General features: G+C 42.2%; 1 protein-coding gene across 1 annotated transcript in view; it reads right to left on the bottom strand.

Annotated features, from left to right (window-relative positions):
• The window catches only part of LOC126187768 (uncharacterized), a 239,294-nt gene that overhangs the window by 156,436 nt on the left and 57,245 nt on the right, over window positions 1–25,613 (bottom strand). Inside the window, exon 2 of the mRNA XM_049929033.1 lies at window positions 6,573–6,702. Within this exon, the coding sequence (XP_049784990.1) occupies window positions 6,573–6,702 (130 nt within the window). The remainder of the gene's footprint in view (window positions 1–6,572; window positions 6,703–25,613) is intronic.

Genomic DNA, 25,613 nt, shown 5'->3' with positions numbered 1-25,613 from the left:
GCAAAATGAGCAACCCATAACTGCTTTGTAGCTTCAGTTGCTGCGTGTTGATCTAACAAGATTGAGCAAGTAGTGTACTTCGTCTGTACCTATGAAAATCAGTGCCCATGTGACTAATAGTTGACACTCGATTTTCTTTCGCAATGAGTGTCCTTTGCAACCCCGAGGAAATGCATATAATTCCTCGCAGCCCACAAGGGAATTATACTGTAGAAAAAAAATATGCACCACGGAGAAATTATCCTAATGTGACGGAAATCGGTAGATGTGATGAACATGTACAGACATACAAACGATGAAAATTTCTGAAGAAACGGTTAATTTATTCAAGAGAAACAGCTTCACAAATTGAGCAAGACAGTAACGCATTGGACCACTTCTGGTCCAGTTGCAGGCAGTTATTCGGCTTGACATTGATTGACAGAGTTGTAGGATGTCGTCCTGAGGGATACCAAGCCAAATTCTGTCCAGTGAGAGCGTTAGATAATCAACATCACGAGCCCGTTGGAGGGTCCTATCCACTACACTCCCAACATTCTCTATTGGAGAGAGATCCGATGACCTTGTTGGCCAAGAGCACGAGGACAAGCAGTAGAAACTCTCGCCGTGTGAGAGCGGGCATTATCTTGCTGAATTGTAAGCTGAGAATGGCTTGGAATGAAGCACGTACCAGTGTGCTGTAAGGATGCCGCAGATGAAAACGAAGGGGTTCTGGTATGAAAAGAAATGGCACACCAGACATCACTACCGGATTTCGGGCCATATGGTGGACGACAGTTAGGTTGGTACTCCACCACTGTCCGGGAAGTCTCCGGACATGTCTTCCATCTGCAATCTCACTTACTGCAGTAGTATTCAGTGATGAGTTACGCTTCGAACTGACCATCGACGACCAGCAAAGACGTTGCCATTCGCAGTTCCCCTACACAACAGTGATATCTCGACGACATTCAACGCCCCGTTTTGTTGCCTTTCATGGCAAGCCATCCTGGCCTTATATTTCAGCACGTTAATGCCCTCTCGCACTTGGCAAGAGTTTCTACCGCTTCGTCTTCGTGCTTGCCAAACCCTACTTTGGGCGGAAGGATCGCCGGATCTCTACCCAATTAACAATGTTTGGGGCATTATGGGTAGAGCTCTGCAACAACTTCGGCATTTTGATGATCTAACGCATCGATTGGACAGAATTTGGCACTATATACCTCAGGACGCATCCTACAGCGCTGTCAATCAATGCCCAGCCGGATAACAGCTTGCATAAAGGCCAGAAGTGCAACAACGTGTTATTGACTTGCTCAGTTTGGGAGGCTCTTTCTCTTGAATAAACCATACATGTTTTATGAAATTGTAAGCAATTGTTTGTCTGTACGTGCACAGCACATCTACCCATTTCCGTCCCACTCTGATAATTCCTTTGAGGGGCGCCGATTTACTTTTTTCTTTTTTTTGTCTTAGAGTGTGTAATTTCAGTAAAATGTTTTCAAATTGTGTTGGTAAGGTGAAAGCAGTAGTTAAAATGGGTTTGTTCCGTTTTTCATGCCTCAAACGGCGGAGAGAGGTGATGCGGGATTCAATAGGTGGACAGTGGAACAAAGAAGAGAGTGAATGAATAACATTAACTTCGAGCTGTGCCAGGGAGGCTTTCTTCTTTCAATAAACAGAGTAGATTTGTTGTAAAAACGATTTTTATTCTTTGATGTTGCTATGTAGGAGAAAAGCAAAGAAGGGAAAGCAGAAAGGTGGAAGGAGTATATAGAGGGTCTATACAAGGGCGATAAACTTGAGGACAATATTATGGAAATGGAAGAGGATGTAGATGAAGATGAAATGGGAGATACGATACTGCGTGAAGAGTTTGACAGGGCATTGAAAGACCTGAGTCGAAACAAGGCCCCCGGAGTAGACAACATTCCATTGGAACTACTGACGGCTTTGGGAGAGCCAGTCCTGACAAAACTCTACCATCTGGTGAGCAAGATGAAACAGGCGAAATACCCTCAGACTTCAAAGAAGAATATAATAATTCCAATCCCAAAGAAAGCAGGTGTGGGCAGATGTGAAAATTACCGAACAATCAGTTTAATAAGCCACAGCTGCAAAATACTAACACGAATTCTTTACAGACGAATGGAAAAACTAGTAGAGGCCTACCTCGGGGGAAGATCAGTTTGGATTCCGTGAGGCAATACTGACCTTACGACTTATCTTAGAAGAAAGATTAAGGAAAGGCAAACCTACATTTCTAGCATTTGTAGACTTAGAGAAAGCCTTTGACAATGTTGACTGGAATACTCTCTTTCAAATTCTAAAGGTGGCAGGGGTAAAATACAGGGAGCGAAAGGCTATTTACAATTTGTATAGAAACCAGATGGCAGTTATAAGAGTCGACGGGCATGAAAGGGAAGCAGTGGTTGGGAAGGGAGTAAGACAGGGTTGTAGCCTCTCCCCAATGTTATTCAATCTGTATATTGAGCAAGCAGTGAAGGAAACAAAAGAAAAATTCGGAGTAGGTATTAAAATCCATGGAGAAGAAATAAAAATGTTGAGGTTCGCCGATGACATTGTAATTCTGTCAGAGACAGCAAAGGACTTGGAAGAGCAGTTGAACGGAATGGATGGTGTCTTGAAGGGAGGATATAAGATGAACATCAACAAAAGCAAAACGAGGATAATGGAATGTAGTCGAATTAAGTCGGGTGATGTTGAGGGTATTAGATTAGGAAGTGAGACACTTAAAGTAGTAAAAGAGTTTTGCTATTTGGGGAGCAAAATAACTGATGATGGTCGAAGTAGAGAGGATATAAAATGTAGACTGGCAATGGCAAGGAAAGCGTTTCTGAAGAAGAGAAATTTGTTAACTTCGAGTATAGATTTAAGTGTCAGGAAGTCTTTTCTGAAAGTATTTGTATGGAGTGTAGCCATGTATGGAAGTGAAACATGGACGGTAAATAGTTTGGACAAGAAGAGAATAGAAGCTTTCGAAATGTGGTGCTACAGAAGAATGCTGAAGATTAGATGGGTAGATCACATAACTAATGAGGAGGTATTGAATAGGATTGGGGAGAAGAGAAGTTTGTGGCACAACTTGACCAGAAGAAGGGATCGGTTGGTAGGACATGTTTTGAGGCATCAAGGGATCACCAATTTAGTATTCGAGGGCAGCGTGGAGGGTAAAAATCGTAGGGGGAGACCAAGAGATTCAGAAGGATGTAGGTTGCAGTAGGTACTGGGAGATGAAGAAGCTTGCACAGGATAGAGTAGCATGGAGAGATGCATCAAACCAGTCTGAGGACTGAAGACCACAACAACAACAACAACATGTAGGAGAACTTATTATTAATTAATGTTATGGGTTTTGAGATTACAAGTTACTATTCTGGACTTTTCTAAAGGAGAGATTAGTCTGCGAACTTGCGAAGACGAAGAAGGATTTTGTTCTGAGACTGTATAAGGATACATCATTGAGAAATGACGACAGATTCCAAGATACTTAACCGAAATTGTGTCTCAGTCTAAAGGGAAATATAGCGTAAAGCATTAGAAATATTTCTGGTCTCTTTTTATTATCAGATTGCAACCTGCTATTTTTCTTTAAAGATTTCCATTTTAGTTTTTATCGAGTAGTATGTCTCGAGTGCTGATGTTGGTGTTGCTGCAAATCGGGCCACATCGCACATACGTGGAACTTGGTACGTCTATATTTTCAGAAAGCAGCATAGCTTGGCGCCTATTCTCCAAGTAAGTAAAATAAAAATACATTTCACGTGAGTTGCTAACAGGTTTGACTTGAACAGTGGCAGTCGCGATTTATCAGTGGTAATCCTGGCCTCTCAGAGTGTGCCGTGGGAGATGCGGAAAACGTGCTTAAAAAATTAGATATGTGTTTCTTCTACAGTTTGCAGACTGCGGTTTGTCACACTACAAAGCCACCATTAAAATTTCAATTGCGTAAAAGTATTGCACGTGAAACACAATGCTTATCTTCACAGTCCTTGTCAACAGCAAACTCGTCTTATTTACTTACGGATGCAGGTCTTGGCACAGAATCCACGCGACCGAATTTTAAAATATTCACTACATAAAATGTTTCATTCACTGCACGGACTACGTCCAATGCACATGGTTTTTGTTATCTAGCACCAGTTCGATGCAGGTACTCCGATGGAATACCTACTTGATCCTGTCTACTGCGTTCAGACAGTGCCACAATTTTGGCCAGTACAGGACATAACCGACAAAGTGGAATTTATTTGTTGGGAAGAATATGAAAACAATATAACCTAAAGATATCAATAGGAAAATGAAAACTCAAGCTTTTAAAAGGGAAAGACTCTAGAAGATAAAATATTGTTGTCTATAATGAGATACTAAAACAAGGTAAATACTTTAAATATCTCTGATATGCCATTAAATATGGATATATTAGAGATCAGAGAAGATAAATATTCTGAAGAAAAACAACACAATTGTAATTTTATAAGACTGCAGTTGTCTCCACTTCATTGTGTGGAAACGAGTAGTCGGTCCCATATGAACACTGCAGAGCACAATTCAGACAGCAGAAATGACATAGTAGCTTAGACAGAATTAAGAATGATAAAACTAGAAATGAACTGAACATCTCTAGAATAGTAAATAAAATCCAAGTAAAGAGAACAGATGGAATACGCATATTAGCAGGACGAGTAGCCAAAGATTACCTCTCAAAAACATACGACACAAATCTAAAGCGGGAAGAAGTCAAGATAGCTCGAGGAAACGATGGACAGTGCAACTGGAAAATGTCTGAATCTTACAGCGTAAAAGAAGAAGGAGAAGGAGAACAAAAAGACTATGGCTGTCAAAATCTCACGGAAATTAGAGTTTAATGTTTGCACTGTTCTTATGTAAAAGACTTTTTATTTAAATACTGTTTCATGACCGATTGCACTGAACAATGTTTAAGTTATTTTGTGATGTATATCTGAACTAAGTATGAGTGCTGATATTGCGTGAATGCCTCTCTACTCTCAACATTTACTGCTTTCGAGATAATGTAATTTAACTGCGTTTCTATTTAGCATCGCCGGCCGCGGTGGTCTAGCGGTTCTGGCGCTGCAGTCCGGAACCGCGGGACTGCTACGGTCGCAGGTTCGAATCCTGCCTCGGGCATGGGTGTGTGTGATGTCCTTAGGTTAGTTAGGTTTAAGTAGTTCTAAGTTCTAGGGGACTTATGACCTAAGATGTTGAGTCCCATAGTGCTCAGAGCCATTTGAACCATTTTTTCTATTCAGCATCGTATTACAGTCCTGACTTTGTTTATTATTTTTGCCTGTTGTGTTTCATTGAGATCAGCTGAATAATGTCCTCCCTTACGATTTGTGAATGCTCTCACGTGAAATCTGTCAGACTGCACCGTAGATTGAATTGTAATGCAAATTAGCGGTGAGATTAGCTTCATAGTGTGTTTCTCACCTGCACTATTTACTATGTGGACAAGTTAGCGGCCGAGCGAGGTGGCGCAATGGTTAGCACACTGAACTCGCATTCGGGAGGACGACGGTTCAATTCCATGTCCGGCCATCCTGATTTATGTTTTCCGTTATTTCCCTAAATCACATCAGGCAAATGCCGGGATGGTTCCTTTGAAAGGTCACGGCCGATTTCCTTCCCTAATCCGACGAGACCGATGACTTCGCTGTTTGGTGTCTTCCACCAAATCAACCCAAAAATTTAGCGGTGTAACCGGATCGTATGTAAGCTAATCTCGGAGTGTTGTGCTCGTTACGAGGGAACTTCAAAAAGTATGTTATATATTGTTACGGCGGGCCAAATGAATTTTATTGGACGCTGCACAGCAAGTTGGGCAGATATATAACACTATTTTTCATCAAAGACAACAGGTCTCTGTAAACAAGTGTCAGAACGTCCTGACAATCGTTGAATTCCTCGACGATAGAAATTCGCTAATTAATCACGCAGCTATTCGAGAACCGCTGTCTGAACGTCCTCATCTTACAAAGTACCTTTCTCTCCAGATGTTCTTCCAGCTTGCCAAAAAATGGAGATCGCACGGTGCAAGCTCTGGACGTCGCGAACAACATTACCTACGTCAGTGCAATCCTGGTCAAACTGTTCGCACCCTTTCACTAAGGCTGGACACGACATTGCGTGTGGTCCATATACCGCCGGAATTTCACGGCGAATCAGTGTGCTGTTTATACATTTTGTCCACAATAATCGTAATCTATTGTCCAGCCTACTTTAAGTTTGAAGTACGTCCCCAACAACCACACAGTTTCAATTGGACATTGTGGGGCACCTGTTATCTGTATCGCAGCACAACTGTGTCTGCAGGAAATCCGGAATATGTACTCTATTCTGACAGTGCCCCACTCTCGTTGCAGAATACTCTTAGCGTGGGACGACATGCATAACCAACTTTCTGAAGTCCCCGAGTTGATACAGTAAAGAGGGCTGTACTACGGCAAGCCCAGTCGAAAGAGTGGTGAATCAAAGACAGGAAAAACATTCGTCGATGGGGAAAAAGTAGGTGTAGACAACTACGCAAAGCGATGTATGTACGTACTCACCCGCAAAGTAAAATTGTGCGAGCCGTGTGCCGAATAGCGCTGCAGGATCGGGTTCATCTGGCAGATCGATGGCGCACTTGTAGACCAGGACGCCCAACAGCGCCAGCACGAACCACGTGACGCTCTGCACCTGAAGAAGGGAGACCATCCCGCTGTTAGAAACGCTTCCACAGACGGCGTGAGCGCTGCAGCACAGCCATCTCGCTCTGATGGATGGGAACACAAAGGAACATCGGCTCTGCAGGGACGTGCAACTGATGTGAGACAAGTAGTCCGAAACTCTGAGCATAGATGGTGTGGTGCATTATTTACATCTCTAACATATTGTACAGTTAAATAAGAAAAACTTCACATTGAATGATAAAACATACCGTGCACATCAAAGCTTCAGATATGAAGGTTTTATGATAGCAAGTGGGTACACAGGATGTAGCCAGCAGTCAACTCAGACACCTGTGGCACTTGTTGATGAGCCCCACCTGTACTACATCTACATAGATACTTCGCAAGCCATCGTGCGGTGCTTAGCGGAGGGTACCATGCACCACTACTACTCAATTTCTTTCCTGTTCCACTCGCAAACTGTGCGAGGAAGAAATGACTGTCCATAAGCCTCCGTATGAGCCCTAATATCTCGTATCGTATCTTCGTGGTCCTTATGCGCAATGTACGTTGTCGGTAGTAGAATAGTGTGGCAGTCAGCTTAAAATGCTGGTTTGCTAAATTTTCTCAAAAGCGCTTCTCGAAAAGAACGTCGTCTTCCCTCCAGGGATTCCCATTTGAGTTCCCGAAGCATCTCAGTAACACTTAAGCGTTGTTCGAACCTACCGGCAGCAAATCTAGTAACCCTCCTCTGAATTGCTTAGATCTCTTCCTTCAATCCGACCTGCTACGTGTCCCAAACACTTGAACAGTACTCAAGAATAGGTCACACCAGCATCCTATATGCGGCGTCCTTTACATGTGGACCACTTTTTCCTGAAATTCTCCGAATAGGTTGAAGTCGTCCATTCGATTTCCCTACCACAGTCCTCACATGCTCATTCCATTCTATATCGCTTTTATATCTCTTGGAAGATTTTTCTGTGATTCACAATCTGTTGATTCAATCGTTCTTTCCATTTCACTTCAGCAGCTTAGTTGTGTGAAATTGTAAGTAGGCTGTTTAGGTTTTCTTATTGGTAACGCCACGTAGCGCTCTGTATGAAAAATCACTGGCTGTGCTCTGTGCAGTCTGTGGCTAGTTTGCATTGTTGTCTGCCATTGTAGTGTTGGGCAGATGGATGTGAACAGCGCGTAGCGTTGAGCAGTTGGAGGTGAGCCGCCAGCAGTGGTGGATGTGGGGAGAGAAATGGCGCAGTTTTGAAATTTGTAAGACTGGATGTCATGAACTGCTATATACATTATGACTTTTGATGACTATTAAGGTAAATACATTGTTTGTTCTCTATTAAAATCATTCATTTGCTAACTATGCCTATCAGTAGTTAGTGCCTTCCGTAGTTTGAATCTTTTATTTAGCTGGCAGTAGTGGCGCTCGCTGTATTGCAGTAGTTCGAGTAACGAAGATTTTTGTGAGGTAAGTGATTTGTGAAAGGTATAGGTTAATGTTAGTCAGGGCCATTATTTTGTAGGGATTTTTGAAAGTCAGGTGGCGTTGCGCTAAAAATATTGTGTCAGTTTAAACACAGTCATGTATAGTTTTTCTAAGGAGACGTTTCATAAAATCCCCTGCTCTGATTGAGTAAACTGGAGTGACACAGTCGTATAGAGTTGCGCCTGTCTCTATCAGGACAAAATTTTATATGGACAGACGTGCCAAGGTTAAACAGCATTCTCGTCTGTGGTTGGATCACTGAAGAATTTGTGTCCGTTACGAGGCAGAAACAAACTTCGAAAGGTGCTGTTGTACGTGATACAACTGCAACTGTTTACGCCAACTTATAAAATCAAATAGACCATTGTCTAAAACTGTTCTCCACACTGACACTGTCGTTTGTCAGTGATTTCTTCCTGTGCGGCTGACCCCGGCGGAGGTTCGAGTCCTCCCTCGGGCATGGGTGTGTGTGTTTGTCCTTAGGATAATTTAGGTTAAGTAGTGTGTAAGCTTAGGGACTGATGACCATAGCAGTTAAGTCTCATAAGATTTCACACACTTTTTTTTTGAGTGATTTCTTCGAATATAGTATGTTTAGTTCACTGTTTGATAAGGTAAATTAGACGGTATCTTGACGACTTCGGTCATCCTCGAAATGCAGGGACAGAATTGTTTCTTTCCCAAGTCAAAGTTTAGAAAAGTCTTTTTTCGAGGTTATGGGAAGAGATTTCTTCTCGGTCGTTCCCTGGGGCTTCAGACATATTGAAGTGGTAACCTCTCTGAAAGGATTATCAGAAGATGCTGGGACCATTTATGTTGGCACTGTTTCACATCCTCCACGAGGCTACTTGTAACTCTGTCTTATGCCAAGACTTCGAATCAGGTAGTTCAAACCTACATCTAACGAAGATATTAGCAACATATTTCTGTTTTCTTTTGTATGTTGTAGAATCCATTTTCCACTGGCATATCGTAGACCTTCTGCAGATTTTAGCAGAACACTGTGTATACTTATTTTTGTTATTTGCTCATATTTTTCCGCAGACGCCTTTTTATGTATCCGTGTACCACGTTTCATTTTGCATATTTTTCTTTAAAACTATACCTTCGGAGTAACTTGGAACTTCACATTCCAGATAACTGAGCAAACTCATTTGATATGTTCTTTGATAATCTACAACAATTTTATATCTTTTCTCGTGCTGGCCTTCTGAAGCAACTAATACTACGAGGGTGTTCAATAAGTAACGCAACACATTTTTTTTCTCGGTCAATTTCGGTTGAAAAAAAGCTGACTTTTTGTGGGACATCCGAAATATTCCCCATTGAGCCCCGACAGTTTCATGAAGTTCCTGTAGGTGGCTGCTCTAGACATGGCCTTCAGAATGACATCCGTAAAGGAGGTGGTTTCCAAGCGGAGACCTGTCATTGAGTTAGTTTTGGCGGAAAACCAGAGCGTTGCAGATATTCACAGGCGCTTGTGAAATGCCTACGGAGACATGACACTGATCAAAAGCACGCTGAGTCGTTGGGCGAGGCGTCTGTCATCATTGCAACGAGGTAGCACATACCGGCCGACCGCACGTTGCTGTGACTCCTGCTGGTGGAACGTCCGGACACTCTCATTCGAGATGATCGATGGATCATAATCAAACACATAGCTGCACACGTGGACGTCTCTGTTGTTAGTGCTGACATTCCCAAAAGTGTGTGTTCACTGGGATTCTCGCCGCCTAACGGAAGACCATAAGGGGCAACGAAGAACCATGTCTACGATATTGCTTGCTCTTTACGAGGCTGGGCGTGACAATTTTTTGCCGAACATCGGCACAGGCCATGAAGCATAGGTTCACCACTTCGAACCGGAAACGAAACAGCAATCTACGGACTGGCAACTAACCATCTCTCCTCCGAATAAAAATTTTAAAGCCTCACGCTCGGCCTGTAACGTCTTGGCAGTGACCTTACAGGGCTCTTAAGGCGCTGCTTTATTCGAAGTCCTTCCTCACCGTGCAACGATCAACTCTTAAGAGTATTGTGCCACCCTCAGGAAATTGAAGAAACGGCTTCAGAGTGTTAACAGCCACAAAAATGCAAACGAATTTCTCCTTCTCCATGACAAAGAAAGACCTAATACACCCGAGAAGAGCTCACAAAACTTCATTGTTCTTCCTCATCTACTCTACAGCCCGGATCTCGTACATTTCAACTTTCATCTGTTTGGCGGCCCAATGAAGCATGCACTCCGCTGGAAACAGTACGTGGATGATGGGGAGTTCATTGGTGCAGCAAGGCGTTGGCTTCAACCTCGATCCGTAGAGTGGCACCTTGCGGATATTCAGGCTCATCCAGTGAGGTGGCATAAGGTCGGCGCACTCAGTGGAGATTTTGTTAAAAAAAAAGGGTTGTGCAGCCAAAAGAGTGCGGAATAATATGGTGTATTGAAATCCTGAATAAAACCAACTTGCTCTCAGAAAAAAAATGTGTTGCATTACTTACTAAAAGCCCCTCATCTCAAGCACTGGCAGATGACACACTGGTAAGCGTGTTCGTAGCACACGCTAGACCGCACGCAAATTCCGCTATTAACGGAAATACAATCTGATTAACACTGTGATATAATAAAATAATTCAGACAAACAATGATATGGCTCGACCAATACGGCTAAAAACTATTCTCATAAAATAATTTAATGGACTTTATTTAATTTTTTAGAATGTTACGCTACTGTTATCTTTCACATAATTTTTGTATGTTAGCGGTATCATAAACCTTTTGGTAAAGTAAGACTAACACAGATACTGTACAAACCGAAGGAAGAAAAGCAGATACAGGAAAGCGGGTTGATATATACTTCACACAGCTAGAACGATCTTAGGGAAATGTAACATGTAAATGATATAAACAGCAAAAACTTACACCTCAGAGTATCCGTTCGCATCTGCTCATACACAGGTGAAACAAAATTATTATAAAGCAGATACAACCAAAAGTGATATACCAGGATCATGCTTTACAATTAGTGTCAACACGAAGAGTGCGAAAATGGATCATGATGATGCCAAGTATCAACTGACATGGACAAAATCAGATTGAGTCATCAGCCAAGTTCCGAGAATTTTAATGTTAGTCATCTCCGCCGAGTTCACATGAGAATGACGAGCAGGAAGCTTGTAGAAACATCGTTTCACGGCAATGCTGGCACTAGAATAATACTCTTATCACCTCGCGTCGACGATATCCACCGAGGAAGCCTTCACTCTCAAAAGGGCCGTCATATATATTTTATTTTCTAATAATTCGTTGTGATCGTTCAGGATGAGCATAGCAGTTTAGGCGGTTCGTCCGCATCGAGACGTATCACTAGTTTTTATCATAACTTCTTGGCACGTTCTATATAAGCTAGTAAGAAAGTAGAAGATATCCAACTGTGGGTAGGTCTTGTCCTGGAAAAGAGATCTTGAATTCATTTGTCTCGTTTTACTTTGACATGATAATGTCGATAACTTTGTGATTACCAAATTTTAGCCCTCTGAGTTCATTTCTTGAGAACAAATGCTGCAAAAATTCCCTTACAATATCAAAGTTATTTAGTTTTTCATTTTCACCGAGTTGGCTATGTCTCTTATTTCTTTTTTCATTTCTTCATAGAATTTAACGTCTAACGTCGTGTTTACGTCAAAGAATAACCTTATGAACTATGGACAAAGTTAACATTTTTGACGCTACGAATCACTGGCTTATTACACTGCATTCTAGACACATACTTTATTCTTTACAGAAACAGAAAATTATAACTAGCAAACTATTAACAGTCATTTTGATAGTGGGTTGGTTGCTACCACCTGGCGATATTAATAAGCCCTAATCTCTTTAAAAAAATATTTTTCACGTATAAACGTTCGTTATGGCAAAAATGAACATTTTAATACTTCTTTTTTGGAATTTGTGTATGTACACTGCCCGACAAAAAAGTGAAGCAGCCAGAAGACAGAGCCGGATGTCAACGTAACTTCGTACATGCGTACACCACCAGTGGGTCGTAAATGATGGAGATTTGCAGTTCTCTCTGACAGGTAAGATGGGCCACCAGAGAGCATGAGAGTGTTCGTGTTTAGTTTTGTTACATGTCCAGGTAGGGTATATAACGCGAGTGAACGGTATGAGATGTTGAGGGATCAATTTGAAGTAGACGGAAACGCCGTGTACTCGTGTGAGAGACCGTTATCAGCATGTGATAATATTTCAAAGGGGCCTTATTGTGTGTCTCCAACTGGTCCAGTGGTCGGATCTTGCCATATTCAGATTTTTTGAGTAGTCGGATGTGTCAGTAGGCCATTGTTTTACTGCATGAGAATTTAAAGGCAAGGCAACTGCTCAGGTTTCCGGTCGACTACGTCTGACGCCAGAAGGAAGGATAGCTTCACTGAAACGCCAAAGAAACTGGTGTAGGCACGCGTAATCAAATAAAGAGATACGTAAACAGGCAGAATAAAGGGCTGCGGTCGGCAACGCCCATATCAGACTACAAGTGTCTGGCGCAGTTGTTAGGTCGGTTACTGCTGCTAACGTGGCAGGTTATCAAGATTTAAGCGAGTTTGAACGTGGTGTCATAATCGGTGTACGAGCGATGGGGCACAGATTCTGCGAGGTAGTGGTGGAGTGGTGATTTTCCCGTAAGACCATTTCACGAGTGTACCGTGAATATCAGGCATCCGGTAAAACATCAAATCTCAGACACTGCTGCGGCCGGAAAAAGATCCTGCAAGAACAGGACCAACGATGACTGAAAAGAATCGTTCAACGTGACAGAAGTGCAACCCTTCCGCAGATTGCTGCAGATTTCAATTCTGTGCCATCAGTAAGTATCAGCGTACGAACCGTTCAACAAATCATTATCGATATGGGCTTTCGGAGCCACACGAGTACCCTTGATGACTGCACGACACAAAGCTTTACGTCTCGCCTGGGCCCGCCAACACCGAAATTCGAGTGTTGATGACTGGAAACATGTTGCCTTGTCGGACAAGCCTCGTTTCAAATTGTATCGAACGGAGGAACGTGTATGGGTAAGAGACAACCTCATGAATCCATGGACTCTGCATGTCAGCAGGGGACTATTAAAGCTGGTGGAGGCTCTGTAATGGTGTGGGGCGTGTGCAGTTGGAGTGGTATGGGACCCCTGACACGTCTAGATACGACTTTGACATGTGAAACGTATGTAAGCATCCTGTCTGATCACCTGAATCCATTCATGTCCATTGTGCATTCCGACGGACTTGGGCAATTCCAGCAGGACAATGCGACACTCCACAACTCCAGAATTGTTAGAGAGTGGATCCAGGAACACTCTTCAGAGTTTTAACACTTCTGCTGACCACCAGACTCCCCAGACATGAACATTATTGAGAATATCTGGGATGCCATGCAACGTGCAGTTCAGAAGTGATCTCCACCCCCTCGTACTCTTACGGATTTATGGACAGCGGTGCAAGACCCATGGTTACAATTCGCTACAGCAATACTTCAGATATCAGTCGAGTCCATGTCATGTCGTGTTTCGGCACTTCTGCATGTTTGCGGGCGCCCTGCACGCACTACATTAGGGAGATGTACCAGTTTCTTTGGCTCTTCAGAATATATTGTTCACTAAGCGCACCCAACCCCTTCACATCTGCTCGTGTCATGTCAGAACAAGTAATGGGCCCCGTACAACGTTCTGTGTCATCCTGTATCATTGGTCGGAGACTAACTGCAGCCAGACTAGGAAATTGCCTCCCTGCCATTAACACCACAGCACAAACCGCGGCGTTTGGACTGATGCCGTGAGCGGGATGCATGGGCTGGTGTGTGTGCTGTTTGTAGCTGCTGCTACACACAGTACAGAGTGCACTGTGGCTGTATTCTGTATGCTATTCAAAGGAAAATATCAACAAAAGTAACTTCAATAACTAATATCCAATTTTCTCAAATATATGTATTTTCAAATTAATGTGCCTAAGTAGGCTAACGATCGTTCTTTTTTTTCATTCACTTATAATTTTCCACTTCTGTTAACTGCCAAGATTAAGGCTCGTTTGGTTTTAATGTCGACTTCACAACATTTTATGTTGTAGTCCGATACCCTTTGCCATTAGACAGACGCACGGTCGAACTATGAAATCCTCTCAAAGGGTAACATTAACGTGTTTCACTGCACGTTAGTGTTATACGTAGCTTTACCCGTGACTGAACTAAGGGTTCAGTTATTAGGGAATAGTGTTATAAGATGTGGCGCTGTAGATGAATGTTGAATGTTGGGTGAACTGATAAGGAATGGGGAGGTACTCTACTGAATCATCGAAGAAAGGGGATATGGAAACCACTGACAAGAGGATGTGACAGGATAACGGGTCATCGGTTAAGCCACCAAGGAATAGCTTCCATGATAGTAGAGGGACCTGGAGAGAGTAAAAGAACTGCAAGGGAAGATGGATATTGGAATACATCCAGCAAATAGTTGAGGACGTAGGTATTAGAGATAGAGACGGAGAGGCTGGCACAGCAGAATAATTCGTGGCAGGGCTCATCAAACCATGCAAAAGGCTGATGCGGAAGAAAAAATCCAGCAATTTGTCAAAAATCCATAATTCTGTAATGCAAGACAGACAGCTAAAGCACTGACAACTAGATCGTTAACAGTTAACATAACATGATGCCCAGTGACGAATTGCGGTTCCGCGCTACACCATATGACCATCGTCGGTGAGTAGTCTTCCAGTGGTTTGGAGACACATGGCGGTGTTACTCCTGGCATAATGTTATGGGGTGCCATCCGGTATGACTTCAGGTCTTGGCTGGAAGTAGCTGGATGAACTTGCACGACACAATGGTGCATTACGGATATCCTGCGTCCTCATGTGCTATTTCTCGTGTAATAGGTTGGTGGTGCCACTTTCCCACAAGTTCCCCAGTAGAACAGGGCGGAAATAACTCGGATATTAACTTCGCTCTAGTGCAGTATCCTGGATACGACGGACCAGTTACTATGGTGTGAGCCAGCTTATCTCAGGAGAGGATACAGCGGTTTGATTACATCCTTCTCAATTGAACCAGTGCACGCATCAATGACAGAGCGGGTACAGTGTCATACTGATAAATGGTCCCTTACTGCTAAGTTGTTAGCAAAGTGGACTCGATTTCGTAACCATTGATACCACATCATATACCCTACCAACCTATCAAATTTCATTTCCTATCCTCCAAACGTTCTGGATGTTTCACTCTTTTTATCACTTTAGTGTACTCGTATAACTTACCCATTGCATATGATGTATCTTGAGGAGTGACGTAATAAGCCAATTCTTCCTAGTGGCACAATGTTTACCTTTTTCGTAATTCATACGGTTAAATCTGTAGAGCACCTCGCTCCATAAGCTATCTTTTCGTTACTCATCAGCACTCCAGATAAAATCGCTTCTCGGCACACATCGTGACTGAGATATACTTCGCAACGAGGACTCTTTTAAAAAAAAAAAATCCTTTATAACAATACATGACTGTTCCTGAAACGCCGATGCAGGTCGTAAACAAAACGTCGTTAACTTGATCCTGTACTTCCGTGCGTCATCGGGAATTCTAGATAATACTGCGTACTGATTCAGTGATCCGACGTTCTGATAATACATTGCTGTAGCACATTGCTTTGCTTGCATTTGAAAGACTTCTGTTGTTATCAACTGTTCAAGGCCACGAATTATTTCGTAGTTGTTGTCAAGGAAGCTACAGAACCCACATTATCTTCTTCGACAGTGGCTGAAATACAACGCTGTTAGACGAGAACAATGAAGACAAAGAAACTAAAAGAGCTTGCAAGAGATGTGAAAAAAAAAAACAGGAGAAGACAAAACCGGCAAATGAGAAATGGCAGTATATGATGCTGATTTTAATGGCTATTAAATATATCATTGTTTGGCGCAACTTAAAAGTACTCTGCACTAGGTTAGTACACTACTGGCCATTAAAATTGCTACACCACGAAGGTGACATGCTACAGACGCGAAATTTAACCGACAGGAAGAAGATGCTGTGATATGCAATTGATTAGCTTTTCAGAGCACTAACACAAGGTTGACGCTGGTGGCGTCACCTACAACGCGCTGACATGAGGAAATTTTCATACCGATTTCTCATACACAAACAGCAGTTGACCGGCGTAGCCTAGTGAAACGTTCTTGTGATGCCTGGTGTAAGGAGGAGAAATGCGTACCATCACGTTTCCTACTTTGATAAAGATCGGATTGTAGCCTGTCGCGATTGCGGTTTATCGTATCGCGAAGTTGCTGCTCGCGTTGGTCGAGATCCAATGACTGTTAGCAGAATATGGAATCGGTGGGTTCAGGAGGATAATACGGAACGCCGTGCTGGATCCCAACTGCCTCGTATCACTAGCGGTCGAGATGACAGACATCTTATCCGCATGGCTGTAACGGATCGTGCAGCCACGTCTCGATCCCTTAGTCAACAGGTGGGGACGTTTGCAAGACAACAACAATCTGCACGAACAGTTCGACGACGTTTGCAGCAGCATGGACTATCAGCTCGGAGACCATGGCTGCGGTTACCCTTGACGCTGCATCACAGACAGGAGCGCCTGCGATGGTGTACTCAACGACGAACCTGGGTGCACGAATGGAAAAACGACATTTTTTCGGATGAATTCAGGTTCTGTTTACAGCATCGTGATGGTCGCATCCGTGTTTGACGACATTGCGGTGAACGCACATAGGAAGCGTGTATTCGTCATCGCCATACTGGCGTATCATCCGGCGTGATGGTATGGGGTGCCATTGGTTACACGTCTCGGTCACCTCTTGTTCGCATTGACGGCACTTTGAACAGTGCACGTTACATTTCAGATGTGTTACGGCCCGTGGCTCTACCCTTCATTCGATCCCTGCGAAACCGTACATTTCCGCAGGATAATGCACGACCGCATGTTGCAGGTCCTAGACCGGCCTTTCTGGAAACAGAAAATGTTCAACTGCTGCCCTGGGCAGCGCATTCTCCATATCTCTCACCGATTGATAACGTCTGGTCAATGGTGGCCGAGGAACTAGCTCGTGACAATACGCCAATCACTACTCTTGATGAACTGTGGTATCGTGTTGAAGCTGCACGGGCAGCTGTACCTGTACACGCCATCCAAGCTCTGTTTGACTCAATGGCCAGGCGTATCAAGGCCGTTATTACGTCCAGAGGTCGTTGTTCTGGGTACTGATTTCTCAGGATCTATGCACCCAAATTGCGTGAAAACGTAATCACATGTCAGTTCTAGTATAATATATTTGTGCAATGTATACCCGTTTATCATCTGCATTTCTTCTTGGTGTAGCAATTTTAATGGCCAGTAGTGTAATATTAAAGCTAACAGCAGTGACAAGTCTAAAGGTTATTTAGAACTCAGAGATACAAATAATTGTGACATGAAATATTTGAAAATAGGTACTAGTTGTGAAGTCGAATTCAAAGTTTTGGTTTTATAATGTCCTATTGCTTGACGAAAGAACCATTAACAAATTCTAACTCTGTGTGTACGCCGGGTCAGAACGATTTCAAATATTTTACTTATTAGAATATGAGTTAAATATAAAATTTTCTTACATGCAAAGGACTGAACGTTATTTTTAATATTATACGCTATATATACAAGAAATAAGCAGCCAGTTGAAAGCACATTTTAAAAGTACATCAGGCTAGCTTTCAAGACTAGAGCCTCGTATTTAGTGGCTGTAACTATCTTTATTATAGATGTTGTTGCGGTAGTTGTGTGGCATTATTGTTCATTTTTTTAAATTTTTTTGTAAATATTTTATTGAAACTGTTAAAGCAAAAGTAGAGACATCTTGTTTGAAGCGAAATCGATATTGAAACTCTTTGATAAGATTAAAATGAATGTACATATTAAAAAAAAGGGTGTAATATTTACTTTTAAATATTGTAAAGATATCTATTTGTTATAATTATTAAATGTAAAAAGGTGCTACAATGTGATTATGTATGTAATAGTTACTGGCACTCACTTAGGGCTGTATGAGATATGTGTAGTATAAAAGATGGAGTAGTTCCGTCACGAACGGGAAGATGGGTAAGCGTAGGAAAAGGTGGGAGCGGAAACGTATGGCGCGCTTTGGCGGGCGCGACCAAAGTCAGTCGGTGCCAGTGATCTTAGAGGCAGCACGTACAGCGCCAGCATAGTGTGGAGTGCGCCGTATTGTTGCGTCTTGCCTCGGTTGGCAACTGCAGTTTATCACGGTGTGGTATGGGAAAAAAACGGGCTGTTGATTATAAGATGGATCATCGCCATGTAGAGGAAATAAGTCCGACATGGATAACTGCTCTTGGCCGTTCTGATATTAATGCAGTTGTTGCCACCAATGCCACCGTCGCTGATAACAGCTTACAGGCTACGACATTTTAGCTATGTATTATAGTGTGTGCCAGGAAGTTGAAATGTGCTTTAAGAATAATAACCATCATCTAAATTAACAACTGTGTCCACCTGGTAATTTATCCCGCTCATAAACCAAGCAGGATCCTAACCCGGTAAATAAAAATTCCAAGTGACCTGTATTCAGGCAAATCAGTGATTAATCAGTGAAATAATTGATGGAAAGAATAACTGAGAATTTCATAATTAACATTTCTATAATTTTCTGTGTTAAAATGATTATGTAAGGTTATGCCAGATTCAGAGACCACATTAGATAAATTGTTTGCTGCTTTCACCTTACGTATGTGAATACGTGGGAAAAATGAAAGGAAATACTAAGTTGATGATTAATGGTGATAAATAGTAACGTTAAACAGTTTAGAGTGAATCAATGAATTGTTGAGTACCAAATATGTTGATGTAGAAACCCCCCCCCTGTCCAAATTTACTTTTGTTTTCATGAAATCAGTCTGTTTAATTAAGCAATTGGGTGCTGTAGTTTTGTTTCGAACGGCCAAACTATTCTTGTATTGATTGCTGAACCATGTTTTATCTAAATCTAAAATGAAGTCTGTTAGGTAAGTAGGGAGTTGCAAACTTTTCTGCTGTCCTACTCAGCTTCATTACGTGTGCGTAATTAGACTGGCGAATTATAGTGTACCACCAACCACATATATTGTTATCGATGCAGAATAGTGATCTAACTACTGTTATTTGCCATACCTCTGAACTAATGACTTATTTTAAGAAACGAGTTGAAGTCTGATGCTTATTCCTTAGGTCAACACATACGGTTATTACACTTGTTTTTGTGGTTTAGCTGTCCGGGTAGATAACTGTATTTCTGTTTGTTACATTGCGTATTATTAACAGTATAGTATAAGAATATTACAGTTGGCTTTGCATGACAGTATGTTTTGTAAACCAATTCAGAGAATACAAAATACACGCAAGTATTACATAACACACACAAGTCAAAAGGAAGAATATTACAGTTGTAGTGCTGAGGAGCATGTGAAACTCTGAGACTGTTTCTGCATTAACAAAGCTTAACGAAGAAAAAAATGTTCATAAAGGTTTCGTCCACAACTCAAAATCTGTTGCATTGGTTGTCATGACTATGATTCGTCAATCAAAGGCATATATGTACCGACAACACTGACTTCCCGCTTCATCAACCCACATTAAACTCCTCTGTTCTGCACGGCCAACGACAACTCGTTTGCCGGCCGGGGTGGCCGAGCGGTTGTAGACGCTACAGTCTGGAACCGTGCGACCGCTACGGTCGCAGGTTTGAATCCTGCCTCGGGCACGGATGTGTGTGCTGTCCTTAGGTTAGTTAGGTTTAAGTATTTCTAAGTTCTAGGGGACTGATGACCTCAGAAGTTAAGTCCCATATTGCTCAGAGCCATTTGAACTTTTTTTTTTTTTTTTTTTTTTTTTATAACTCGTTTCAGTGAGGTCGGTATTGCTTATTGCAACCGAATTAAGACTCCATAGTACAGCAAGTTAAGTAAGAACCAAAAGTCTAAACGTCCGATACGTAGGAAATGTTAGCACATAGTTTTTAATTCGTTTCACATTAATAAGGAACAGCATACAGAGACGTATTTCATTCAGGCGCATACCTACACATTTGCCATACCTATAAACCTCAGATATTTACATCTTTTCCCGGCTGTTTCCAGAGGCAAATGACGGGTTCCAGAATGAGATTTTCACTCTGCAGCGGAGTGTGCGCTGATATGAAATTTCCTGGCAGATTAAAACAGTGTGCCCGACCGAGACTCGAACTCTGCCAGGAAGTTTCATATCAGCGCACACTCCGCTGCAGAGTGAAAATTTCATTCTGGAAACATCCCCCAGGCTGTGGCTAAGACATATCTCCGCAGTATCCTGTCTTTCAGGAGTGCTAGTTCTGCAAGTTTCGCAGGAGAGCTTCTGTAAAGTTTGGAAGGTAGGAGACGAGATACTGGCAGAAGTAAAGCTGTGAGGACCGGGCGTGAGTCGTGCTTTGGTAGCTCAGATGGTAGAGCACTTGCCCGCGAAAGGCAAAGGTCCCGAGTTCGAGTCTCGGTCGGGCACACAGTTTTAATCTGCCAGGAAGTTTCAAATGACGGGTTGTTTAATAACTGCGTGGTTTCTTTATCCCGTATTTGTTTTTAATTGGCTGTAGAGTTACAAAACTAATTGTTATGTCCCGAATTTTGGTTGAAACAATTATTTTTGAGAGTACGACGGATGCCTTTCAAGTGATTTCAAGGCTGCAACAGGACACACACACACACACACACACACACACACACACACACACACACACGTAAAGAACAGTAATTTAGTCCAGAAAATATTTGTATTTAATTTTTTCCTCCTTCAATTTTCAGGCTGGTTTGTTTTTGCCCGTCACGAATTCCTCCCCTATGCCAACCTCATCATCTCAGAATAGCGATTGCGCCCACCGTCCTCCATTATTTGCTAGGTGTGTTCCACTGTCTTTCTTTCTCTGCAATTCTTGCCATCTACGGTAGCATCTAGGCTTGGAAGTTATTCGCTGATATCTTAAAAAACATCCTATCGCCCTGTCCCTTTTCCTAGTCAGTGTTTTCCATATACGCATTTCGCTGCTGAGTCTACGGAGAACATTTCTTAACTTATCGTAAACATAAACGTAAACTCTGTCCACAGGCCCTGGCGGGTCCATCAGTACCGACCAACGGCAGTCTCATCCCTTGCCAATGGCGTCATTCGATGAAGCATAGAGGGTCGTGTGATCAGTTTTCGCGTCCTGCAGCTACTATGTCAAGTAACCCCCCCAGTTTGCTTCACGAGGCCGAGTGAACCCCGTCAGCCCGGGTTCCCGGGCTCGATTCCCGGCGGGGTCAGGGATTTTCTCTGCCTCGTGATGACTGGTTGTTGTGCGATGTCCTTAGGTTAGTTAGGTTTAAGTAGTTCTAAGTTCTAGACCATAGATGTTAAGTCCCATAGTGCTCAGAGCCATTTGAATCATTTGAACCCCGTCCACTGTTCCCATCAAGGAGAAATCTCTAGCAGGTACCGCGAATCGAACCATGGTCCTCCGTATGGCAGTCATCCGCGCTGCCACTCGAAGGACCTTACTCTGTTCTGTCAACATAATTTTAGCACTCTTCTGTAACACCACAACCCAAACGCTTCGATTCTCTTCTTCTCCCACAATCCGTGAGAGCTTCCATACAATGCTGTGTTCTACAGTGTGCGTACACAGCAAGTTTCGCATAAAAGAACAAGATTACATCATTAGCACTTTTGATATAATTGATTCGGTTAGTCTACTATCGTCACTGAGCGAGGTGGCGCAGTTGTTAGCACATTGGCCTCGCATTCGGGAGGACGACGGTTCAAACCCGCGACCGGCCATCCTGATTTAGGTTTTCCGTGATTTTCCTAAATCGTTTCAAGCGAATGTCGTGATGGTTCCTTCCCTAATTTGGTCGAACCAATGACCTCGCTGTTTGTTCCCCTCCCCTTCGATTCAGCCAACCAAATACGTGTCGTTGTTAGACCTACTAAGTTGCTGACAAGTATAATATACGGAAGAATCTAAAAGAAAACTGAAAATGTGTTAGATAATGCTCAGTCTGGCTTAAAGAAAGGCACCAGAGAGGCAGGTCTCACGCCGTACTTCACAATGAGTATGCTGACACAATAGCTCCATATTTAGCAATTGTACACAACCGCTCGCTCACAGAAAGATATTTATTTATTTATTTATTTATGCATTTATTTTACCTGGCAAGATTAGGGCCTTCAGGCCCTCTCTTACACCTAACCAGGCATACTCAGATTCAACAAATTTCAGTTTCTACAGAACATGAAGGACATATAACATGTTATACAGTATTAATGTTACAGAAAAAAATAGAGATTATAAAAGTAGTACAATGATAATTATAACAATCAAAAAATAATTATAACAATCAAGAATAATAATAATAGTAATTACTATGTATATGAAAGTAAACATATTTTTTCTTTTATGAATGTCAGTCCTATTGCTAGTTGGGAATTTTCTCGTTATATTCTTGCAGCTTGTGAGTTATTCTCATGAAGCAGAGACATAAGACGATAGAATGGGGTGAAAGAGATATAGAAGAGGTAGATAGGTTAGAGGAAGAGAAATAGAATGGTAAAATTCGAAGCTATGATGGAGAGGAGAAAGAAGAAGATGAGAGGGTCACAACAGTGGTGGCTATACCGTCCCTAATATGTAGTCTTGAGTTCCCTCTTGATACATGCCTAAAGACTGGAAAATTGCTCAAGTCACACAAATACCCAAAAAGGTAAATAGGAATAATCCACTAAATTACAGGCCCATATAACTAACGTCGATTTACAGTGGGGTTTTGGAACATGTACTGTGTTCCAATATTATAAATTACCTCGAAGAAAACGATTTATTGACACATAGTCAGGATGGATTCAGAAAATATCGTTCTTGCGAAACACAACTGGCTCCTTATGCGCACGAAGTAATGAGTGGTATCGGCTGGGGATGTCAAATTGATTCCATATTTTTACATTTCCAGAAGGCTTTCGACACCGTTTCTCACAAGCGTTTCCTAACCATACTGCATACTGCGTGCCTACGGAATATCGCGTTGTGCTACTGGATTCGTGATTTCCTGTCAAAAAGGTCACAGTTCGTAATAATAGACGGAAAGTCATCGAGTAAAACAGAAGTAATATCCGGCCCTCTATTGTTCCTGATCTATATTAATGACGTAGGAGACAATTTGAGTAGCCCTCGAAGATTGTTTGCAGATGATGCTGTCATTTACCATCTTGTAAAGTCATCAGATGACCGAACCGAATTGCAAAATGATTTAGACAAGATATCTATATGGTGCGAAAAGTGTCAACTGACCCTGAATAAAGAAAAGTGTGAAGTTATTCACATGAGTACTCAAAGAAATCCGCTAAATTTCGATTACGCAGTAAGTCACACAAATCTGAAGGTTGTAAATTCAACTAAATACTTAGGGATTACAATCACAAATAAACTAAATTGGAACGATCACGTAGATAATGTTATGGGTAAAGCCAACCAACGACTGCGATTCATTGGCAGAACACTTAGAAGGTGCGGAAGGTCTACTAAAGAGACTGCTTACACCACTCTTTTCCGCCCTATTCTGGAACGTTGCTGTGCGGTGTGGGATCCGCATCAGGTAGGACTGACGGATGACATCGAAAAAGTAGAAAGATGGATATCTCGTTTTGTATAATCACGAAATTAGGGGAGATAGTGCCACATACATAATACTTGAAATGGAGTGGCAATCATTAAAACATATTCACTTTTCGTTGCGACGGGATCCTCTCATGAAATTTCAATCACTAGTTTTCTCCTTCGATTGCGAAAACATTCTTTGGCACCCACCAACATAGGGAGAATGACCATCTCGATAAAATAAGAGAAACCAGGGCTGGCACAGAAAAATTTAAGTCGTTTTTCCCGCGTGCCGTTCGAGATTGGAACGGTAGAGAGACAGCTTGACGGTGGTTCATTGAACCCTCTGCCAGGCACTAAACTATGAATAGCAGAGTAATCACATGGATGTAGATGTAGATGAAGGCAAGACATAAGGTAAATATTAGGACCCTTTCATAGGATTTGTTTGCCTAGAAAACGCGTGCGATAACGTAAAATTCTGCAAGTAGTTTGAAATTCTCAGAACAGTAGGTATAAGCCTTGGCATGTTGTGCAAGGAACCTCCCCCTGAGGGTGTTGGAGCCGTCCGTCCAAGCCGCTCGGTAAGGCCTGTACGAGGGAGTGACAGAAAGATTGAGGACACTATTTCGGGCACGGTTCTGTAAAGGTTCACAACGACATTGACTGTAGAACAACTCGTCGTAACGTGCAGTCGGGAACATTTCCTGTGGAAAACGCGACAACAACATAAAAAAACCCGAAACATATAGTGACTACGGCTGTTTGCTGATGTTCCTGTGGTGTACTGGAAACTGTGAACGTTGACTTACTGTAGGATGGACACAAGATGACTCAGACAAAATTTGTGGTTGGTGTGATGAATAGCAGCTAGCTGTAAATGTAGGAAAATGTATAAATGGATAAAAATGTATATTACTGCAGATGAATAGGAAAAAGAAACCCGTAATGCTCGAATACAGCATTATTAGTCTGATGCTTCACAAGTCGTCGATTAAATATCAGGCCGTAACGTTTCAAAGCGATACGGAATGTACTGAGCATGTAAGGATTTTAGTAGGGAAGGCAAAGGGTCGATTTCAGTTTATTGGGAGAATTTTAGTAAAGTAAGGACCACCAAGTAAAAGAGACCGCACACGGGACACTGGTGCGACCCATTCTTGAGCATTCTCGAATGTTTGGGATCCACACCTGGTAGGAATAGAGGAAGACATGGAAAGAATTCAGAGACAGACTGCTAGAATTGTTACTGCTAGGCTCAGGCAACGCGCAAGTATTACGGAGATGCTTCGGGAACTCAAATTGGAATCCCTGGAGGGAAGACGACTTTCTTCTCGATGAACACCACTTTGAAAATTTTGAGAACCGGAATGTAAAGCTGACTGCAGAACGATTCTGTTGCCATCAGCGTACATTTCGCATAAGGAGCAGAAGATCAAGGAAATTGCCCCCGTACAGAGACATATAAACAGTCATTTTTCTCTCGTTGTATTTCCTAGTGGAACACGAAAGGAAATGACTGACATTTTTTCAGAGTGCCCTTCGCCGTACACCGTACGGTGACTTGCGAACTACATATGTAGAAGTGAATGTTGGTTGTATTAGATTGATACTTCTTTCATAGATCGTGAGTGTGACACTTCATAATGATGTGGAACGTGTCAGTTTAACAAAAGTTTCTTTGTATGTCATTATTCAGTGGAACTTTTTTAAACTATGTGATTACTAATTTACATCTAATAATTAATCTGTTGAGTAGAAGG

Source organism: Schistocerca cancellata, chromosome 5 (assembly GCF_023864275.1).
Source record: "Schistocerca cancellata isolate TAMUIC-IGC-003103 chromosome 5, iqSchCanc2.1, whole genome shotgun sequence".
In the NCBI taxonomy this organism is placed as follows: Eukaryota; Metazoa; Arthropoda; class Insecta; order Orthoptera; family Acrididae; genus Schistocerca; species Schistocerca cancellata.
Note: the sequence above shows the minus strand (reverse complement) of the source record. Positions and strands in the feature narration are given on the sequence as shown.